Genomic DNA, 21578 nt, shown 5'->3' on the forward strand with positions numbered 1-21578 from the left:
AGGAGAGGGTCGGATGAATTGACAGAGTTAGCACTGAATCTAATACATTACCATATGTAAAACAACCAGTGGGAATTTGCTGTATGACACAGGGAACTCAATCAAGTCCTCTGTAACAACCAAGACCAGTGGGATAGGATATAGGTGGGAAGGAGGTTCAAGAGGCAGGGGACATATGTATACCAATGGCTGATTCATGTTGATACATGGCAGAAACCAACACAACACTGTAAAGCTATCATCCTCCAATTAAAAATTTTAAAAATGAGCTGTCTGGAAAGATAAATTGTGGCGCAACTATATAACGGACTACATACAGCAATGAAAATGAACAAATCACAATCTCAACATGAACATATCGAATAGTTTACAGACACAATGTTGAGGGAAAGAAGAAAAGCAAAAAATACGGAGATTGATGTTGTTCATATACAGTTCAAAAACTTTTGAGGGGTACCTACAGAGGTAGTAAAACTTTTTATAAAAGAAAATAAATATCCAGAAGTTACAGTTACCTGGGGGAGGGGGAGAACAGGTGAATGGAAGTGGGTGGCACTCTGGTGTCCTGTCAATGTTTGATTTCTTGACTTGGATGATTGTTACAGGTGACTGCTTTATCATTACTGATTCAACTACATGAATTTTAATACACATTTCTGTAAATGCTGTATTTCACTACAAAATAAAGAAATGATGAATTTTTTAATGGATTCTAAACTCTGAGGTACGCAAGCAGATGAACCACTGGGTATAATTCTTGTTTAATATATGTAAAACATTCTGCCACTGGCTTTGCTCTCACCTGCCCTTCTCTCTTCATTGAAAACACAGATAAGAATCAGTGCTTAACATACAGTAGTGTCCACCTGACATCACCTCCAAAGAGGCTGTCCCATCATACACACAAAGGTACCAGCTCAAAAGTGAAGTATTTAGGGCAAAAACTAGGCATCCATCCAAGTGCCTACCAGTCACCACCCATGCTGTGGAAAAAATGATCCTCCTTAGGCAGAGTGAAATATCCTTAATCATGGGAACTACTCCAAAACATTTTCTCATCAGAGTCTCAGAACTCAGCCAACTGCAGAGTGTCACAGGCACCTCCTATCCACTTTTCTTGCCACTAGTCTTCCTACTTGTTTCAGGAACTATCATCTGACTCTAAGAGCCACTTTTATGGAAGAGTCAGGACTTGCACAGTTTCTCAGATTTTACTTATAGCATGGGCTGGAGAGCTATTTCACAACTCTGGGATTGAAACATTCTGCGTCAGAGTGGTATTATGCAGGGCAGAATGTCTTAATTTCCTTATTCTTATTTTTTATTGTGTCATTGCTGAGCTAACCTGGGTGGTGAAGGGTGGGAACCACGTCAGAGAAAGAGAGGAAGGAAAGCCGTCAACCAATATTTGCATGTGCCTAAAATATAAGGTGAATTTTAGACTTTAGGCAGATGAGCCTGAAGCAGTAATTCAATGAGAGAGAACACAGGAGAATGATGGTCAAAATGTATTCAAACACATCACTGAAAGCTTACAGTTATCTCAAGTATTCCAAATACTTGAGAGTCAAAGGCAAAAGGGGTCAAAAATTCAGCTCTAGCTCATCTAAATGCTGAATCTAAGTTTTTGCCAACTGTAAAAGTCCACAAGTAATTGTTTTTTGGTTTTTTTTTTTTACCCCCCAAAAGTGAGCAGAAATATAGGATGTATTTTTCACTCTTTAGAAGATATATATCTCTTCAATCCATCAATAAGGTTTTAGGTCACTTTAACTAAAACTGAAATAAAAACAAACAAACAAAAAAAACAACTCAGGTCTTCCCTGGTGGTCCTGTGGTTAGGAATCCGCCTGCCAGTGCAGGGGACGCAGGTTCAATCCCTGGTTCAGGAAGATGCCATATGCTGCAGGGCAACTAAGCTTGTGGACCACAACCACTGAGCCCACACCGCCAACAAGCCACCACAATGAGAAGGCCCCGCACTGCAACTACACAGTAGCCCCTACTTGCTGCAACAAAAAAAGCCCGCAAGCAGCAACAAAGACCCAGAGCAGCCATAAAAAAAATAAAACTTTTAAAAATTTGTACTTTCCCGGAGAAGGGGATGGCAATCCACTCCAGGATTCTTGCCTGGAAAATCCCACAGACAGAGGAGCCTGGTGGGCTACAGTCCATTGGGTCGCAAAGAGTCGGACACAGCTGAGCAAACAACACTACATTACTACTGTATTTTGTGTCTGATACCTCAAAAGTGTCTGTGAGTTTAATGATAGGGTGTCTAATTAAATTCTTAAATCTCAAAAAAATAAAAACTTGTACTTAGCAATGCTGTATATTTCAAAAATTATTTTTATACAGACAGATGAGACACATAAAGTCCTAATCAGAAATCCCAGTTATATGCATGTCATTTTTAAGAAGTACAATTTTATACTTTCTAATAACATATACTGTATTATGTGTTATATACTCAGGCAGCTTCCTTAAAGTTATTTGTTATCAGTATTTTTAAAAAAAATAATGAATTCCCTCAATGACATAAACAACATGGTTACTCTACCATACTAAAGGCATCATTTTATTTTTTCTCTTCAATTGGAGTAGCATCATTGGTCTGCTAATCACCACGAGGATGAAACTGTGACATTTGCTCCCAGAACCTGATCAATCATCTTTATAAAGGAAAGGTAAAAATCTATATAACACTATCACATTGTGAGTCTGTTATGAAGACACTTCCTAATCTAACCCAAGAAACTGATTATAGCCTGAAAAACCAACATAGGGGTATTAAAATGTAAAATACTGAATTTTAGAAAGAAAAAGACAGCCTATCTTCCCAAGGTTAACATGGTACTTATTTCTACCCTTCTAGTAGGTAACAGCACTCCCTATTAAGAGGACATGAGAGCAGAGACTCCCCTGGAGGTCCAGTGGGTAAGACTCTGGGCTTCCACTGCAGGGGCCATGGGTCTAATCCCTGGTTGGGGAACTAAGGACGTGAGTGCAACATTATAGTATTCCCACTTTTGCTCCAGAAGAGGAAAAGGGCCAGAAAATGAGATACCAGGCTAGTTGACAATGTCAGCACAGCATACTAGCGTTATTAAAAGCTAAACAAATTTCAGGTAATCCTTGCACTCATAAGTTAAGGACTAGGGGAAAAAAATATGGAGAGGGCAAAAAGAAACTAAGAATGGAGGTGGAGAAAAGGCAGTCTAAAAAATTACTAACTAAGGTGGGCTCTCAGATCAGACCAGCACCTATGCTACGTCATGGTTGATCCATAGTGTCATTTATATAGACTTCTGGTAGGGGATGCAAAGGCATACCCAGCGAACCAGGTCAGAAACTGGAACTCTTGACCCAAACCAAAAACCTTACTTCATAAGGGATGAAAGGTGCTAAACGAAGCAGCCTGGCCTTAGTCTGCAGAGTTATTGTATAAATTATGCTTCCTCAACTTAACAGTAAGGTATCTGAGGGTTCAAAATTATTAACAATAATGATAAGTATGTTGGACTGGCAAGAAATACTAATGCTCAAAAGAAGAGACTATATTTGAAAGGCAGAGTAATAACTGGAAGACATTGAGAAAAACTATTTAGAGCTCTGAATCTGTATCAGGCTTCCCAAGTAATAGGAAGTAATATTTGTAATGACTTCAACTGATAATAGTTTATAGGCTCAAATCCTCACATTGTGCTATGAAACTAGAAAAATTAGAACAAGGGGAAAGCACTTAATTTAATACTGAGGAATCAGAAGATGCTTCTTAGAAGTAGCCCTAAACTAAGATCTTAAGGATTAACAGAGTTGGTAGGAAGAAGAAGAATAAGTTCCCAGACAGAACTACTCTTTTTATAGTTGTTAACAAGCATTTCAAATACCAAAAAGCGAGCTAATCTAGTCTATCATCTGACAGATATAAGAATACTCTTACCAGTATTTGAGAGACTCCATGAAAGGAAACTTTTGGAAAATGAATTTCCTGATATTCACCAGAGCTAAATAGTATGCTAAAATCATCATCTGTGGCAATTTTACACCTTGATGTTTCTTTTTAACTATGAAAGTTAACATATACTTGTTACAATTTACCCAACACAGAGGTTATAAGAAAAAAACAATTACAGCCACACCCCATCTAATTTCCTTAGGGTAACTAGTGTTAATTTAATAGACACTTACAACAATCATACTCAATGTTCATATACAGATCTTGGCTTTTGTTTGTTTTCATAAAAAGAAAATTATTTACACATTACTTTGCCACTTATTCATCAGGACAATGTTTAGATATATCTATCAACAATTGCAAAAACACATTTTCTTTTTCTTTTTTTTGGTACTCTACATGAAATAGTTTTGTTCACTTGTTTTTTTTTAAAGGTATTTTTGTTTGGAAAACTCAACCTAGAAGAGTTGGGCTGACAAAAATAATAAAGTAGGAAATAATAAAAACCTGATTACTACAAGGCAAGTTTTCTTTTTTCTGTTGTTTGCTTATTTGTTTTGTTTCACAATACATTTTCTAAGTTACAAAGCCATTATCAAGTCTGCTTAAATTTTAATCAGTAGTCAAACAAAAATAAGCCTAAGTAACCTAAAACACCACATCCTTGCCCAGGCCATGCCAAGTTGGTGTCCTTGAGAAATCCCCAAAAGGCTATAAGGGATGTCTCATCAATTCAGTAAAAGGCTGAGTCAGATTCTGAACCACTGCCTCAAATACTATTCAAAGAAATTAGATAAAGTGACCTATGAAGTCACTGAATCCACCCCCACCTCAGGAAATCTTGGTCCCCAAAAATAATGACCAATTTTTTGTCCTTTCCAACTTTTACTACACAGAGGATAGACCATTCACCAAAGTCCAAGAAAACTATTTCATTAAAGGTTTTAAGGACTTTCCAGGTGCCTTCCCTGAAAGCTCATCTGGTAAAGAATCCACCTGCAATGCAGGAGACCCCAGTTCAATCCCTGTGTTGGGAAGATCTCCTGGAGAAAAAAATGGCAACCCGCTCCAGTGTTCCTGGACAGAGGAGCCAGGCAGGCTACAGTCCATGGGATCACAAAAAGTCAGACACGAGTCGTACAACTAAACAGCAACAGCAAAGGTTTTAATGTGTAAGAAGATGATAATAATAAACTCCCTATTTTCCAAACACTTATAAAGTTATTATTCTTACCTATCATCTTTTTCCTTAAGAAAAAAAAGATTGTTTTCTTGACTGGAGCACTATTCTTCAGATAAATAATTAGTTTTAGCTTGGTTGCCATGCCCTCCTTCAGGGAATCCTCCCAATTCAGGGACTGAACCCAGGTCTCCTGCATTGCAGGCGGATTCTTTACTGTCTGAGCCACCAGGGAAGCCCAATTACAGCTTACTACTCACTCTGTCCTTATCTAGAATTACAACATGTAAGAGTCATATATCTAGATTCTTTAACTATTATTATCATTACCCACTCTCACACCCATCTGCCACAATATGTGGTATTCACATACACACTGTGCTTTTATTTTTTAAAAATAAACATGTTCACTCAAAGGAAATGGAAGAAACACATTCAGGTTAACAATATCCTATCCTAAAGTATCCAAAACTCCCTAAAGTTTTAAGAGACTAGTCTTTTTTTTTTTTTTTTGGTCATACACTGCCATAAAAAGACTGCATCATTAGCTCTAGCACAATCAGAAAAAATAAAAGCAATGTGACATGACCTTGGCAGGCACACATTTTCATTTCATGTGACAAAATGAGATCATTACTTTTCTCCTAAAAGCTGACTACAGCTATTATTCACTCAAAACCTACTTACTTCCAATTCTTTAATTTTTTCTTCTGCTATCTTCTGTTTCTCTAACAGCTGATTATGAATTGCCTCCTTGGATTGAAGAATAAACCTAAAAACACAAATGGTTGAAGATTAAGCCACTTGACCACTATGTTTATCAATAACCATATGCCACAAATACTAAATGAAGAAAACCAGAAGGATCATCTCCCAACTCAGAACAAATAAAATGCATTATGTTAATATGACCAACTTCCTCACAAAACGTCCTCAGGCTGAAGCCTTCTTGGCTGAGAAGGAATAAAAGTTTAAAAGTAAATTTTGCCTTCAAGAAGGGAATCAGGCTTCAAGGATATTCATAGACAAGAAAAAAAGGAAGGGAGATAAAAATCTATTGCAGGCTAAAAGAAAACTGAACAAACAATAAAAATCTCCCCCCCCCCCAATTTTAATTTTTCAGTTTTCTGTATCAAATTTTATCTAGATATCTTTCAAACAATATTTGTAAATCACAGCTCTTCCTCCAATCTTTAAAAAATTTTCTCTGAAACAGCAGTAACTCATGACCTTTTAAAGTCACAATCAAGTACTGTGTTAGGATCAATGCATTAGTGTTTATATGAGTTCCTCACACAAAAAGCACTGTATAAGTCCCAGTATCTTTTACTATATCCAGAGTGTATAATACCTCTGAAAAGCTCAAAAAGCACAAGTGGAAATTTTCAACTTTTTCCATTTTACATTCAGGCACATTAGTTACAGTAGGTGAGGGCAGAAATATGGGGAAGCTTTAAAAATTAATACTAAATCTGTTTTGGGACTTTATGTTCATAAGTCTTGCTGCAGGCAAAGGAAGAACAAACTATTTTTATAGCCTAAAGTAAGTAAACTGAAATATTTCCCTTCCACTGGAAGCAAGGGAAAATCTCAATTACTCAAATCTCTTTTCAGAATTGTCCAACTCAGTTATAAAAAATTTAAAAAAAAATTAATTACACAGACTGTTTCTTCTCTTTGCATATAACTTAAGAGTTAAGCAAAAAACTAAACATCATCTCTTAAGAACCCAAAGAAGAAAGCACATTAAGTTAGCAACAGAATGTTTCCTCTACCAAGGGCACAAAAACAACACCCTATCTCACAAAAACAACACTGTATCTAGGTAGGTTCTTACCAAGCGGGTTTGTTGTCACACCAGATAACAAAAAAGGACAACTCTAGCTTTGCCCAGACACCTGGGAGGAAACTTCTTTCCTCTCTTCATGAATACACCCTGACATACAAACACAGTATGGTGTGATTCTTTCTTTCACTCCACAAATTATTAAGCATGTGTCCTGACAAAGACAGTCCAGGAAATTTAATTGATAATCCTAGTCTTCAGTACTAACTTGACCCTTTGCAAAAATCTTATTCATATATTTACTGCAAAGATAGCCCACATTCATGAAAAACAAGGATTACCATGTAATGCTTTGTGTCCAAAATACTCATATTATTAGCCCAAGAGACAGGTGCTATTTCTGATAAGACTACTGTTTACAGAATATTTTTCTCAGAACTAATTATTTAGTGTAGTATTCAAGGAAAAGAGTTGTTTTGAACTGTAATAAGTCTTGTGACAACATATAAAAAGTATTACAAATCAAGGCCCCAGAGTTACCAAATTATGTCATTATAAAAACGCACAATTTTACTAACAAAGGCTTTTGGCCAAGGAAATAATTTTCAGAGTAAAATATACATTTTTAAATAGCACTGATTGCTGGCCAGTGAGTAGTATTCTCAAATAACAGGTCATTAGACATTATCTTTATTAGTGTCTGGGAAATTTTCAAAGCTAAGATTAGAGGTCAAGTCATTACTTATGTGGTCTTTAAAAATAAAGTATCTGAACAGATACTAAATCCCTTGAGCAGAAAATAAAATTACTAGAAAGCAAGAACACTCAACAAAAACATGTTTTTCCATGACCACACACCCCTGAGGTATCTATACTGAACTGGGCCAACTTCAAAGGCCAAAGAGATGTCATCAAAGCTGACCAATCTATTTACAAGCCTGAGGACATCTTAGCCTTGAAAATTTTAAACAGGGATGAGTATGGAGTAAATGCAAATGTCTACTTCAAAGAATAATTACATAGAAAAATTTCAAAAAAAAATTACAGAAAATTTGGTTTAGTCCTCAATTTTCAAAATGCCAAAGATACATTGTATTGAGGATTGGAAGGAGTCCCCAGAAACATTTGGATTTCTGGGAAAAGTCTTTAGAAAACACCTTTATCCGGTGTCAAAAAGAAGAAAAAATGAGTTATTAGATGTTACTTTGAAGACAGCTATTCAAAGAAATAGAGGAAAATAACAGAATGGGAAAGACTAGAGATCTCTTCAAGAAAATTAGAGATACCAAGGGAATATTTTATGCAAAGATGGGCTCGATAAAGGACAGAAATGGTATGGACCTAACAGAAGCAGAAGATATTAAGAAGAGGTGGCAAGAATACACAGAAGAACTGTACAAAAAAGATCTTCACGACCCAGATAATCACGATGGTGTGATCACTCACCTAGAGAGTCAGACATCCTGGAATGTGAAGTCAAGTGGGCGTTAGAAAGCATCACTACGAACAAAGCTAGTGGAGGTGATGGAATTCCAGATGAGCTATTTCAAATCCAGAAAGATGATGCTGTGAAAGTGCTGCACTCAATATGCCAGCAAATTTGGAAAACTCAGCACTGGCCACAGGACTGGAAAAGGTCAGTCTTCGTTCCAATCCCAAAGAAAGGCAATGCCAAAGAATGCTCAAACTACCGCACAGTTGCACCCATCTCAGACGCTAGTGAAGTAATGCTCAAAATTCTCCAAGCCAGGCTTCAGCAATACGTGAACCGTGAACTTCCAGATGTTCAAACTGGTTTTAGAAAAGGCAGAGGAACCAGAGATCAAATTGCCAACATCCGCTGGATCATGGAAAAAGCAAGAGAGTTCCAGAAAAACATCTATTTCTGCTTTATTGACTATGCCAAAGCCTTTGACTGTGTGGATCACAATAAACTGTGGAAAATTCTTCAAGAGATGGGAATACCAGACCACCTGACCTGCCTCTTGAGAAACCTGTATGCAGGTCAGGAAGCAACAGTTAGAACTGCACATGGAACAACAGACTGGTTCCAAATAGGAAAAGGAGTACGTCAAGGCTGTATATTGTCACCCTGCTTCTTTAACTTATATGCAGAGTACATCATGAGAAACGCTGGGCTGGAAGAAGCACAAGCTGGAATCAAGATTGCCGGGAGAAATATCAATAACCTCAGACATGCAAATGACACCACCCTTATGGCAGAAAGTGAGGAGGGACTAAAAAGCCTCTTGATGAAAGTGAAAGAGGAGAGTGAAAAAGTTGGCTCAAAACTCAACATTCAGAAAACTAAGATCATAGCATCTGGTCCCATCACTTCATGGGAAACAGATGGGGAAACAGTGGGAACAGTGTCAGACTTAATGTTTTTGGGCTCCAAAATCACTGCAGATGGTGACTGCAGCCATGAAATCAAAAGACGCTTACTCCTTGGAAGGAAAGTTATGACCAACCTAGATAGCATATTCAAAAGCAGAGACATTATTTTGCCAAAAAAGGTCCATCTAGTCAAGGCTATGGTTTTTCCAGTGCTCATGTATGGATGTGAGAGTTGGACTGTGAAGAAAGCTGAGCGCCAAAGAATTGATGCTTTTGAACTGTGGTGTTGGAGAAGACTCTTGAGAGTCCCTTGGACTGCAAGGAGATCCAACCAGTCCATTCTAAGGAGATCAGTCCTGGGTGTTCTTTGGAAGGACTGATGCTGAAGCTGAAACTCCAGTACTTTGGCCACCTCATGTGAAGAGTTGACTCACTGGAAAAGACTCTGATGCTGGGAGGGATTGGGGGCAGGAGGATGAGACGGCTGGAAGGCATCACCGACTTGATGGACCTGAGTTTGGGTGAACTCCGGGAGTTGGTGATGGACAGGGAGGCCTGGTGTGCTGCAATTCATGGGATTGCAAAGAGTCGGACACGACTGAGCGACTGAACTGATGAGTGGTATATAATAAGTATTACGTACACTACTTCTCAAAGTAGAGACTCTCATAGGCATCTTGCCTGATGGTTTATGGAAAGCCAAATGGTAGATAAACTGTTCTACAGCTCAGAATGTGCTGCAAAGGAAAAATAGAGCATGAAATGAAAAGTTATTTTCATATAACAAATGATATATCCAAAATGTACTTATTAATCCTCAGTATTACATAACCTACAATTGTCACTGCTTTGTAAAAAAGCCTCTACATTGGAAATCAATGCCATGTGGCTATGCATGTAATCTACCAATGATGCGTAGCCTGCCGTTTCATTTCCTCATTTATTTGTAACTATGCCATTTGAAAAACATAATTTTACAATGACGTCTGGTTTTATCTGAGAAACATCAGAAGCTGTGTTCTGAACTGTCCTGCAGTTTGGTACATAACTTCCGTTTTCTAATGATTCAGCACGTATCAACAGTGTTATTCCCTGCCAAAACACAACCTAGAATCAGTGGCAATGCTGTCTTTGGCTACACTTGCAAAGTATGGTAACCTGGACACACACTATTCAGAAATAATGATATGCTTATGATAATGCACTTTGTCTGGGTGGAAATTTTTAGAATATAAAAACATATTTTAGTGGTATTTAAGGAATCCACAAATTATATAGCATAGAAAAAGCTAAATAAGAATGATCATATCTTATTCCTTTGTCTCATTCCATGATGATGAAATAACTTTGCCTGTGTGCACAAAGGGCCTACATGCAAATTTTTTTTCCATAGGTTTTTAGCAAACAAAAACACCCTAAATCCCTTAGTAAAAAAGCAATTAAATTACTCAGGCTTTCACAACTCTCCACATTGTAAAAGCCTGAGTAAGACTTCTATTATTGGCATCTTGTAGAGCAGACATCCAGGACAAAGAAAAAAAAATTTTTTTAACATTTTGCTGAGCAACCACAAATATTCCACAAAGTGGAGAAAAGGGAACCTTCGTGCACTGTTGGTGGGGATGTAAATTGGTGCAGTCACTACAGAAAACAGTATAGAGATACCTCAAAAAATTAAATATAGAACTATCCTATTATCCAGCAATTCCACTCCTGAATATTTATAGGAAGAAAATGAAAACACAAATTAGAAAAGATATATTCACCCATATGTTCATTGCATCATTATTTGTAATAGGATATGGAAGGAACCTAAGTGTCCATCAATAGATGAATGGATAAAAGACATAAGATATATACATATATATACACACATAAATATATGAGGAAATATTATTCAGCCATAAGAAGAATGAAATCTTCCCATATGTAACAATATGAATAGAACCAGAGGGTATTACGCTAAGTAAAATTAGTCAAAGGAAGACAAATACCCTATGATTTCACTTATATGTGGAATCTCAAAAACAAATTAACAAACTTAGTAAAAAAAGAAACACTGTTATAGATACAGAGAACTAACAGGAAACCACCAGAGAGGAGGGGCAAGGGGAAGAAACAGGTGAGGGAGATAATGAGGAACAAAATTCCAGGTGCAAAATAAATGAGTCAAAGGTATAAAATGTACAGCATGGGGGTCACACTCAACAGCATCTTTCTGTGGTGACATATCACAACTAGATTTGCCATGGTGATCATTCTGAATGTACAGAAATATCAAATCACTATGATGTATAACAGGAACTAACATAACATTTTAGGTCAATTATACTTTAAAAACATACTAACTCATAGAAAAAGAATCAGATTTGTAGTTATGAGAAGCAGGGAGTGAGGGAAGGGGAACTGGATAAAGGCAGTCAAAAGGTACAAACTCCCTATAAGACAAGTAAGTACTAGAGATGTAGTGTTTAACATAGTAAATATAATTAACATTACTGTATGTTATATATGAAGTTGTAGAGTAAGTCTAAGCGTTCTCATCACAAAGAAAAAATATTTTTCTCTATTCTTTAATTGTGTATCTATGAGATAAATGTTCACTAAACTTAGGTGACAAACATTTCATAATATATGTAAGCCAAATCATTACTGTACACCTTAAACATACACAATGCTTTTTTGTCAACTTCATCTCATTAAAACTAACAATAAAAAAAGAAATACAGAGGGCCAAATGAAGTGAAATGTGGACATGAATTTGAGCCAACTCCAGGAGATAGTGAAGGGACAGGGAAGCCTGTGTGCTGCAGTCCATGGGGTCACAAAGAGTTGAACACAACTTTGCAACTGAACAACTACAAGAAGAAAGCAATAAACTGGTTTCACCTTGAGCGATTCTGCTGAATCTAGAGACCATGAGCATCCAAACTGTCAAAGAAACAGGATTTAAAACAGAAGATAAAACCTAGGCACCATCCAAAGTAAGGACATTATTAAGATAATCCTGAATTAAAGGATTCCACCTCAGTCTAGGGAGGGGGGGAAAAAAACGTGTCTCTCAGTATGTAAAATAAAAGAAACTTGTCTATCCATACCATGGTATTGAGTAAAATGAAATTAAAAAAAGGTCCCCTAAGAATTTGTAACCCTAAGCTGACTTCCTCATGGGTTGTGGTCCAAATTCAAGCTGATTTCCTGATGGGCTGTGGTCCAATCCAACCTATCAGGGAATTACCTGGAAATCGGTGGTTAAGACTCCACACTTTCACTACCAAGCATGCAGTTCAATCTCTGGTCAAGGAACTAAGATTCATAAGCTGTGCATGGTGGCCAAAAATAAAACACGAAAATAAAAAAATAAAAAAAAAAACCTACTATATACGGTCCAGAAAATTTCACTCACAGAATTTAATTTTACAGTGTTCCTACTCACATAAATGGCAAAGGTCTAGTAAACGTGAAGATGGGTTAAGAAAAATTAATCAAACTGAAACACAAGAGAAAAAATGGCATGAAAACCAATAAAGCAAAAACAGGATATAGCAGGCAAGAGATAATAATTAAGCTGCCTAACATATGTGTTGAGAAGGAAATGGCAACCCACTCAGTATCTTGCCAGGATCCCACGGACAGAGGAGCCTGGCGGGGCTACAGTCCATGGAGTCGCAAAGATTTGGACACGAATGAGCAACTAACACACAACATATGTGTAATTAGAGACCCAAAAATAGGAAGAAAATAGAGAATATTTGAAGAAATAATGGACAAAAATTTTTCTAAAACAAATGAAAAAAAGAAGCCAAATCACAGTTCCAAGACACCCAGAGAAACCCAGACAAAAATAAATACAACAGAACAAAATTACATGTAACATAATCAAACTATTGAGAACTAGAAAGAAACTTTGAAAGTAGAAAATGACACACTGCATTAAAAGAAACAATGGTAAGAGTTACATCAAACTTCTTGCCACAAATATGCAAGAAGAAGACAATGGAATGACATTTTCAATGTACTAAAAGACAAAAGCTATTAATCAGCATTACACACACATTGAACACATCTTTCAAAAATGAAGGGGAAATTCAAACTAACACTCAGAGAACTTATTCTAGCAAACATAAACAAGGAATTTCATAAGTAGTTGTTCCAGCAGGAGTATGATAACATATGTCAAACTTACAAAGGAATGAAAAGCACTAAAAATATTACAAATTAAGATAAATATACTGCTCAATGTATGTGCCAGCCTGGATGGAATGGGGTTTAGGAGAGAATGGATATGCTTATATGTATAACTGAGTCCCTTTGCTGTTCACCTGAAACTACCACAACACTGTTAAAATCGGCTATACCCCAACACAAAATAAAAAGTTTAAAGTTTAGAATAACAACAACAAAAAAGATGTAAATATAAAACACATGTTTTTTCTCATTGTTAATGATTTTAAAAATAGTTCACTGTCTAAAACATGGGTTGACAAACTACTGCTTGCAGGCTGAACTGGTCACACTCATTTGTTTACAGAATGTCTATGGTTGCGTTCTCCCAACAATGGCAGTAAGAGAGCTGAGACAGGAATTATACAGTCAGCAAAACTATTTATATCCCATTAAAAAGCAAGCTTGTCAAATTCTATAAAGCAATTATTCAATTAAAAAATAAAAAGCTTGTTAACCCATGATCTAAAGCAAAATAGTAACAATATACCATGGACTTCAATACATATCTTAAAATGTATAACAATAAAAAAAGTGCAGAAATTTGAAATATAACAAGATGAAGTGATATTATTTAACAACAGGTTACAATAAACTAAAGACATATTGCATAAAAATAAGGTAATAGCTAAATAAAAAAAAAATTTTTACTAAAGACTAATAAGCCAAAATGAAGATAACACAGGATCATAAAACATACTCAATTAATCTAAAAGAAGGCAGAAAAAGAAAAAAAGGAATATAGAACAGATGAGAAAAAGACAAAGCAAGCAGCAAGGTGGTAGATTTAAATCCAATTACAGCATTAATTACTGGAAATGTAAACGATCTAAAGACCCCAATTAAAAGGCAAAGATTGCCAGATTTAATCTAAAAGCATGACCTAACTACATGCAATCACAAGAAATCCCCTTTCAATAAAAAGACACAGATATGTTCCAAGTAAAAGCACAACCATCACACCCTCAAGGATGGAAATAATCAAAAAAGACAGATAATAACAATTTTTAAGAGCATATGGAGAAGTTGGAACCCTCATACTTTGCTGATGGATACATGAAATAGTATAGCTGCTGTGGAAGATTCTGACAGTTCCTTAAAATGTTAAGAGTTACACTTCAGCAATTCTACTTCTAGAAATATACTAAGAGAAAAGAACAAATACACACAAACACACATGCACAAAAACTTGACTATAAGTGTTCAAAGTAGATTATTCACAATAACCAAAAAGTACAATTAAAATGTGCATCAAATGATAAATGGATAAATAAAATGTGGCACAGTCATACAAAGGAATATTATTTGGCAAAGGAACAAAGTACTGGCACATGCTACAACGTGGATTAACCTTTACTACATAATGCTGACAAGAGAGACACGATCATACACTATATGACTGTAAGGTTATATTTATGTGAAATATCCAAAATGGGCAAGTCTATACAGACAGAATGATTAGTGATTGCAAAGGGCGAGGGGAAGGGCTTCCCAGGTGGTGCAGGGGTAAAGAATCCACCTGCCAATGCAGGAGACACAAGAGACATGGGTTTGATTTCTGGGTTGGAGAGATCCGTTAAAGAAGGAAATGGCAAGCCACTCCAGTATTCTGGCCTGGAAAATTCCGTGGACAGAGGAGTCTGGCAAGCTACAGTCTATAGGGACGCAGAGAGTCAGACACAACTAAGCATGCGCACGCACACACACGGCCAGAGGAAAGGGGTATTATGGAATAACTGATAATAGGTTTAAGAATACTTTTTGTGGCTATATTTTTCCGGGGACTTCCCTAGTAGTCCAGTGGTTAAGAATCCACCTGTCAATGCAGGAGACACAGGTTCAAACCCTGCTCCAGGATGATCCCATGTGTCATGGGGCAACAAACACCTTAAGCCACAACTTCTGAAGCCTGCACACCCTAGAACCTGTGTTCTGCACTAAGAGAAGTCACTGCAATGAGAAGCCCATTCATGTAGCCCCCGCTCACCACAACTAGAGAAAGTCTGTGCACAGCAACAAAGACCCAGTGTAGCCAAAAATATATAAAAATCTTTAAAATTTTCATAAATATTAAAAAAACACTAAATTGTATACTTTAAAACTATTAAGAGTGAATTTTGTTATAATTAATTTTATCTTTAAAAAAATAACCAAGGGACTTCCGTGCTGGTCCAGTGGCTAAGATTCCATGCTCCCAATGCAGAGGGCCTGGGTTTGATCCTGGTCAGGGAACTCAATCCCACACGCCACAACAAAAGAGTTCACACGCCACAACTAAAGATGCTGCATACCACAACAAAGATCGAAGATCCCGTGTACAACAACTAAGACCCAGTGCAGCCAAGTAAATATTTTTTAATATTTAAAAAATAAAATATAGCCAAGAGTGGACTTTCTTGGTGGCCAGGTGGCTAAGACTTCATGTTCTCAATGCAGGGGGCCTGGGTTCAATTCCTGTTCAGGGAACCAGATCCCACCATGCTGCAACTACGAGTTTCCATGCCACAACTAAGAGTTTGCAAGCCATGATTAAAGATCCCTCATGACACAACTAAAAGATTCTACATACTGCAAATAAGACCTAGCACAGTCAAATAAATAAGCAAAAACTTAAAAAAAAAAACAAAAAAAAACAAATACTTAAACTGACATTTCATCAAAGCGGTAAGAATGACAAATAAATGCTCAACATCATTAGTTTTTAGAGACATAAAAATTAAGCCCACAAAGAGATACTGTTACAGTTATTACAATAGCTAGAATTAACAACAAAAAAAGGCAATACCAAGTGCTGGTGAAGATGGAAGCAACTAGAACTCTCACATACAGATGGTGGGCATGCAAAATGGTATAGCCACTCTGGAAAAGAGTTTGGCAGTTTCTTATAAATGTAAGCAATCATTTACCCTTCAACACAGTAATCCCACTCCTAGATATTTACCTAAGAGAAACAAAACATATGTCCATGCAAAGACTGTACACAAATATTTACGGCTGGGTTATCCAGAATTACCAAAAACTGGAAACTCAAAGTCCACCAAGAATTGCATGGACGAACTGTGGTACCATTATACAACAGTATGCTATTGAGCAATGAAAACGAACAAACTACTGACATACTAAGCAACATGGAGATGTCTCAAAACCATTATGTTAAGCCAAGCAAGACAGATGCAGAAGGTTGCATACATTATGATTCTATTTACAAAACATTCTTAAAAAAGCAAAACTACAAGAACAAAAAGCAAATCAACAGTTGTTAGGGGGTGAGGGTTAAGAGATAACTAACTACAAACGAATATAAAGGAATGTTTTGAGGGGATGTAAATATTCTATAGCTTAACTGTGGTGATAATTACACAGCAGCATGTTTCTTAAAACATACAGAACTATACAACTAAAATGTTAACACAGAAGAAATCCACCCTTACACACCGATCCCCAGCTAGCTACCTGCTTTGGACAGCATCATGTGGACCATGCAGACCCCACATGTCTCCAAAGTTTGGGGCGTGGGGGGCCTGGGGCACATGGTGTGTAGTTATGGTTCAGCTGGGGGATCTTGAGCAGTCCTAGGAAGATGTTGCAGGAGCCTCACTGTGTGTGGAACAGCACAGAAGCCCCCTTCCTTATTACCAGTCTCTTCAAACCGTATGCCAGATATTCTCAATGTTACAGTGATGAGTACATTAAATTATTTTTGGAACATTTTGAGATTGCTGAATTAAATATCAACTAAATGTAAATTATAAACCTAAGATGGCATAGTGGAAGGATGTGAGCTCACCTCTTTATGGAAACCCCAAAATCACAACTGCCGAACCATTAACAGAAAAACACTGGAACCGACCAAAAAAGATATCAAAGATAAAGAAAAATCCACAGGACAGCACAGAAGGAGCACAATCATGATAAAATCAAATCCTATATCCACTGGGTGGGCAACCCACAAACTAGAAAATAACTACATCACAGTTCTTGCACAACAGTTCTAAGCCACCTGTCAGGCCCTCCAGCCTGTGGATCTGGCAACAAGAGTAGATCCCAGAGAATCTAGCTTTGAAGGTCAGCAGGGTTTGATCACAGGAAGTCCACAGGACTGGGGGAAACATAAACTCCATTCCTGGAGCGGGCACACAAGGTCTCAAAAGCACTAGGACCCAGGGAAAAAACCAATGACCTCAGAAGAGCCTGGGCCAGATCTACCTGCTGGAACTGGAGTGTCTCCTGTGGAAGCAAAGAGCAGCTGGGGCCCACTGCAGGGAAAAAGACACCGGCAGCAGTAGTTCTGGGGAGTGCTCACTGGCATGAGCCCTCTGAAAGGCTGCCATTTTCTCATAAGAACTGGCCCCACCCAACAACCTGTAGGTTCCAGTGCAGGTACACTTTGGATCAAAAAACCAACACAGTGAAAACACAGCCCCATGCATTAGTAGAAAAAGTGCTTAAATTCTTCCTAAGCATACAGCTGCCCAATAAATACAACCCTTGACACAGCCCTGCCCACCAGACGGACAAGACCCAGCTCCACCACCCAGTGGGCAAGAACCAGTACCTCCGAGCAGGAAACCTGCACAAGTTTCTTAGACTCATCCACCAGGAAGAAGACAGCAGGATCAAGAGCTATAATCCTGCAGCCTGCGAAACAGAAACTGTAATCACAGAAAGTGAGGCAAAAGGAGATAGCAAAGGAACATGTCCCATATCAAGGAACAGGATAAAACCTCAGAAGATGTGAACTGGAGATAGGCAATTTAGACAAAAAAGAATTTAGAATAATAACAGTAGAGATATTTAAGAATCTCACGAGAAAAAATGGAGGTACATCAAGAAGATACAAGAAATGTTTAACAAAGACCTAGAAGAACTAAGAATGAACAGAGATGAGCAATACAATACCTGAAATGAAAAGTACAATAGAAGAAATCAATTGCAGAATAACTGAGGCTGAAAAACGGATAAGTGAGCTGGAAGACAGAACTGTGGAAATCACCGCCATGGAACAGAAAAAAGGAAAAAGGAATTAGGACAGTCTCAGAGACCTCTGGGACAGCATTAAACACACCAACATGAGCATTACAGGGGTCCCAGAAGGAGACCGAGAAGGCAATGGCAACCCTCTCCAGTATTCTTGCCTGGAGAGTCCCAGGGACAGAGGAGCCTGGTGGGCTGCCATCTATGGGGTCGCACAGAGTCGGACACAACTGAAGCAACTTAGCAGCAGCAGCAGCAGCAGCAGCAAAAGGAGAAGAGAGAGCGGGAAAGAACCTGAGAAAATATTTTATAATAAAATTTTTATTATATAATAAAAAATTACCTGAACAGATAATGGCTGAAAACTTCTCTAACATGGGAAAGAGAAGAGTCACCCAAATCCATGAAGCACAGAGAGCCCCAGGCAGGATAAACCCAAGGAAGAACACACCAAGAGACAACAGCAATCAAACTGACAAAAATTAAAGACAAAGAAAAAAATATTAAAAGCAACAAGGCAAGAGCAATAAATAATACGCAAGGAAACTTTCACAAGATTATCAGTTGATTTCTCAGCAGACGGTCTGTGGACTGTAAGGCAGTGGCAGAATATATTTAAAGAGATGAAAAGGAAGAACTTACAACCAAGAACACTGTACCTAGCAAGGCTTTCATTCAGATTTGATGGAGAAAAAGCTTTACAGGCAAGCAAAAGCTAAGACAATTCAATGCCACAAGATAACCTACAACAATTGCTAAAGGAACTTCTCTAAATAGAAAAGGCCTCTATTAGACATAAGAAAACTGCAATCACAAAAACCACCAGAAAAGGCAAGCATAAAGCAAAAGTAGTAAACATCTACACACAAATATGACATCAAAGCCAGCAATACTGAGAAGAGAGCACAAATGCAGAATACTGAAAATGCATTTGAAATTAAAACTAAAGATTGTAACTAAAACAATCTTGTTTATATATAGACTACTATAGCAAAACCTCATGGGAACCACAAACCAAAAATCTACAATAGATATGCACATAAAAAAGAAAAAGCAATCCAAATGCAAAGATAGACATCAAATCACAAAAATACAAAAGAGGAAGGGAAGAAGACCCACAAAAACAAATTTAAAACAATAGAAATATACATATTGATAATTACCTTTAATATAAATGGATTAAGTGCTCCAACAAAAAGACACAGATTGAATGGCTACAAAAACAAGGCTTGCATATATGCTGTCTGTAACAGATGCTCTTCAGATCTAAGGACACATACAGACCTAAAAGTGAGGGGATAGAAGGTATTCCATGCAAATGCAAATCAAAAGAAAGCCAGAATAGCAATACTCACAGCAGACAAAACAGACACTAAAATAAAGAAAGAATGTCACAAGAGAGAAAGAAGGACACTAAACAATGAACGAGGAATCAATCCAAGAAGAGTAACAATTATAAAATACGTATGTACCCAACATAGGAAGGACAGATGCTGATACTGAAGCACCAATACTCAGACCACCTGATGTGAAGAGTCACTGGAAAAGACCCAGAGGCTGGGAAAGATTGAAGGCAAAAGGAGAAGAGGGCAGCAGAGGATGAAATAGTCAAACAGCATCACTGACTCAACGCGCTTGAATTTAAGCAAACTCCAGGACAGTGAAGGACAGGGAAGCCTAGCATGCTGCAGTCCATGTGGTCGCAGAGTCAATATACAATGGTGACTCAACAACAACCCAACAAAGGAACACCCCAATATATAAGGTAAATTCTAACACTCAAAGAAAGAGAAACGGACATTAACACAATTAATGGTGGGGGATTTTAACACTTCACTCTCACCAATGGGGAGATCATCCACACAGAATATCAATTTTAAAAAACACAGGCTTTAAATGACACATTAGATCAGACAGACTTAACTGATATTTATAGGACATGCAAAAGCAGCAGAACGCACTTTCTTCTCAACTGCACATGGAACGTTCTCCAGAACAGACTACATCTTGGGCCACAAAACAAGACTTGGTAACTTTCAGAATACTGAAATCATATAAAGCACCTTTTCCAACCACAATTTTATGAGATTAGAAATCAATTACAGAGGGAAAAAAACTGTAAAAACACAAGCATGTGGAAGCTAAACAACATGCTACTAACCAACCAATAGATTACTGATGAAATCAAAGAGGAAATTAAAAAAAAAATACCTAGAGACAAATGACAATGAAAATACAATCCAAAACCTGAGATATGGCAAAAGCAATGCTAAGAAGGAAGTCCACAGCAATACAACCTTACCTCAGGAAACAAGAAAAATCTGAAACAGTCTAACCTGATACCTAAAGTAACAGGGGAAGAGGAATAAACAAAAGCCAAAGGTAGCAGAAGTAAGGAATCATAAAGATCAGAGTAGAAATAAACAGAGATGAAGTAAACAATAAAAGGATCAAACTAAAAGTTGGTCCTTTAAAAGATAAACAAATTTGTTAAGGCTTTAGCTAAACTTATCAAAAAAGAAAAAAGAGAGAGGGCTCAAATAAATAAAATCAGAAATGGAAAAGGAGAAGTTACAATGGACACCACAGAAATATAAAAGATGAGAGACTACTACAATCATACGCAAAAAACCCTGACAACTTGGAGGAAATTTTCTAAATTTTTAAAATGTACAATATTCCAAGCCTGAACCAGGAAGAAATAGAAAATATAAACAGATCAATCACAAGTACTGAAATTGAAACTGTGATTTTAAAACTCCCAGTAAATAAACATCATAGTCAACAAAAGAGTCCGAAATGCAGTACCTGGATGCAATCTCAAAAATGACAGAATGATCTCTGTTCGTTTCCAAGGCAAACCATTCAATATCATGGCAATGCAAGTCTAAGCCCTGACCAGTAATGCTGAAGAAGCTGAAGTTGAACGGTTCTATGGAGACCTACAAGACCTTCTAGAATTAACACCCAAAAAAAGATGTCCTTTTCATCATAGTGGACTGGAATGCAAAAGTAGGAAATCAAGAAACAGCTGGAGTAACAGGCAAATTTGGCCTTGGAGTACAGAATGAAGCAGGGCAAAGGCTAACAGAGTTTTGCCAAGAGAACACACTGGTCAC

The 21578-nt window shown here is 37.4% G+C and overlaps 1 protein-coding gene across 7 annotated transcripts in view; it reads right to left on the minus strand.

Moving 5' to 3' along the window:
- Positions 1-21578, minus strand: part of PFDN1 (prefoldin subunit 1) — a 115315-nt gene that overhangs the window by 27548 nt on the left and 66189 nt on the right. For all 7 annotated transcript variants that reach the window (XR_008705086.1, XR_008705076.1, XM_055555374.1 and 4 more), the window contains one exon: positions 5826-5910. Coding sequence is in view for 5 of the 7 variants with exons in the window: in XM_055555374.1 (XP_055411349.1) it covers positions 5826-5910 (85 nt within the window). In the remaining 2 variants the exon portion in view is untranslated. The remainder of the gene's footprint in view (positions 1-5825; positions 5911-21578) is intronic.

The sequence above is a fragment of the Bubalus kerabau genome, chromosome 1 (genome assembly GCF_029407905.1).
Source record: "Bubalus kerabau isolate K-KA32 ecotype Philippines breed swamp buffalo chromosome 1, PCC_UOA_SB_1v2, whole genome shotgun sequence".
NCBI lineage: Eukaryota > Metazoa > Chordata > Mammalia > Artiodactyla > Bovidae > Bubalus > Bubalus kerabau.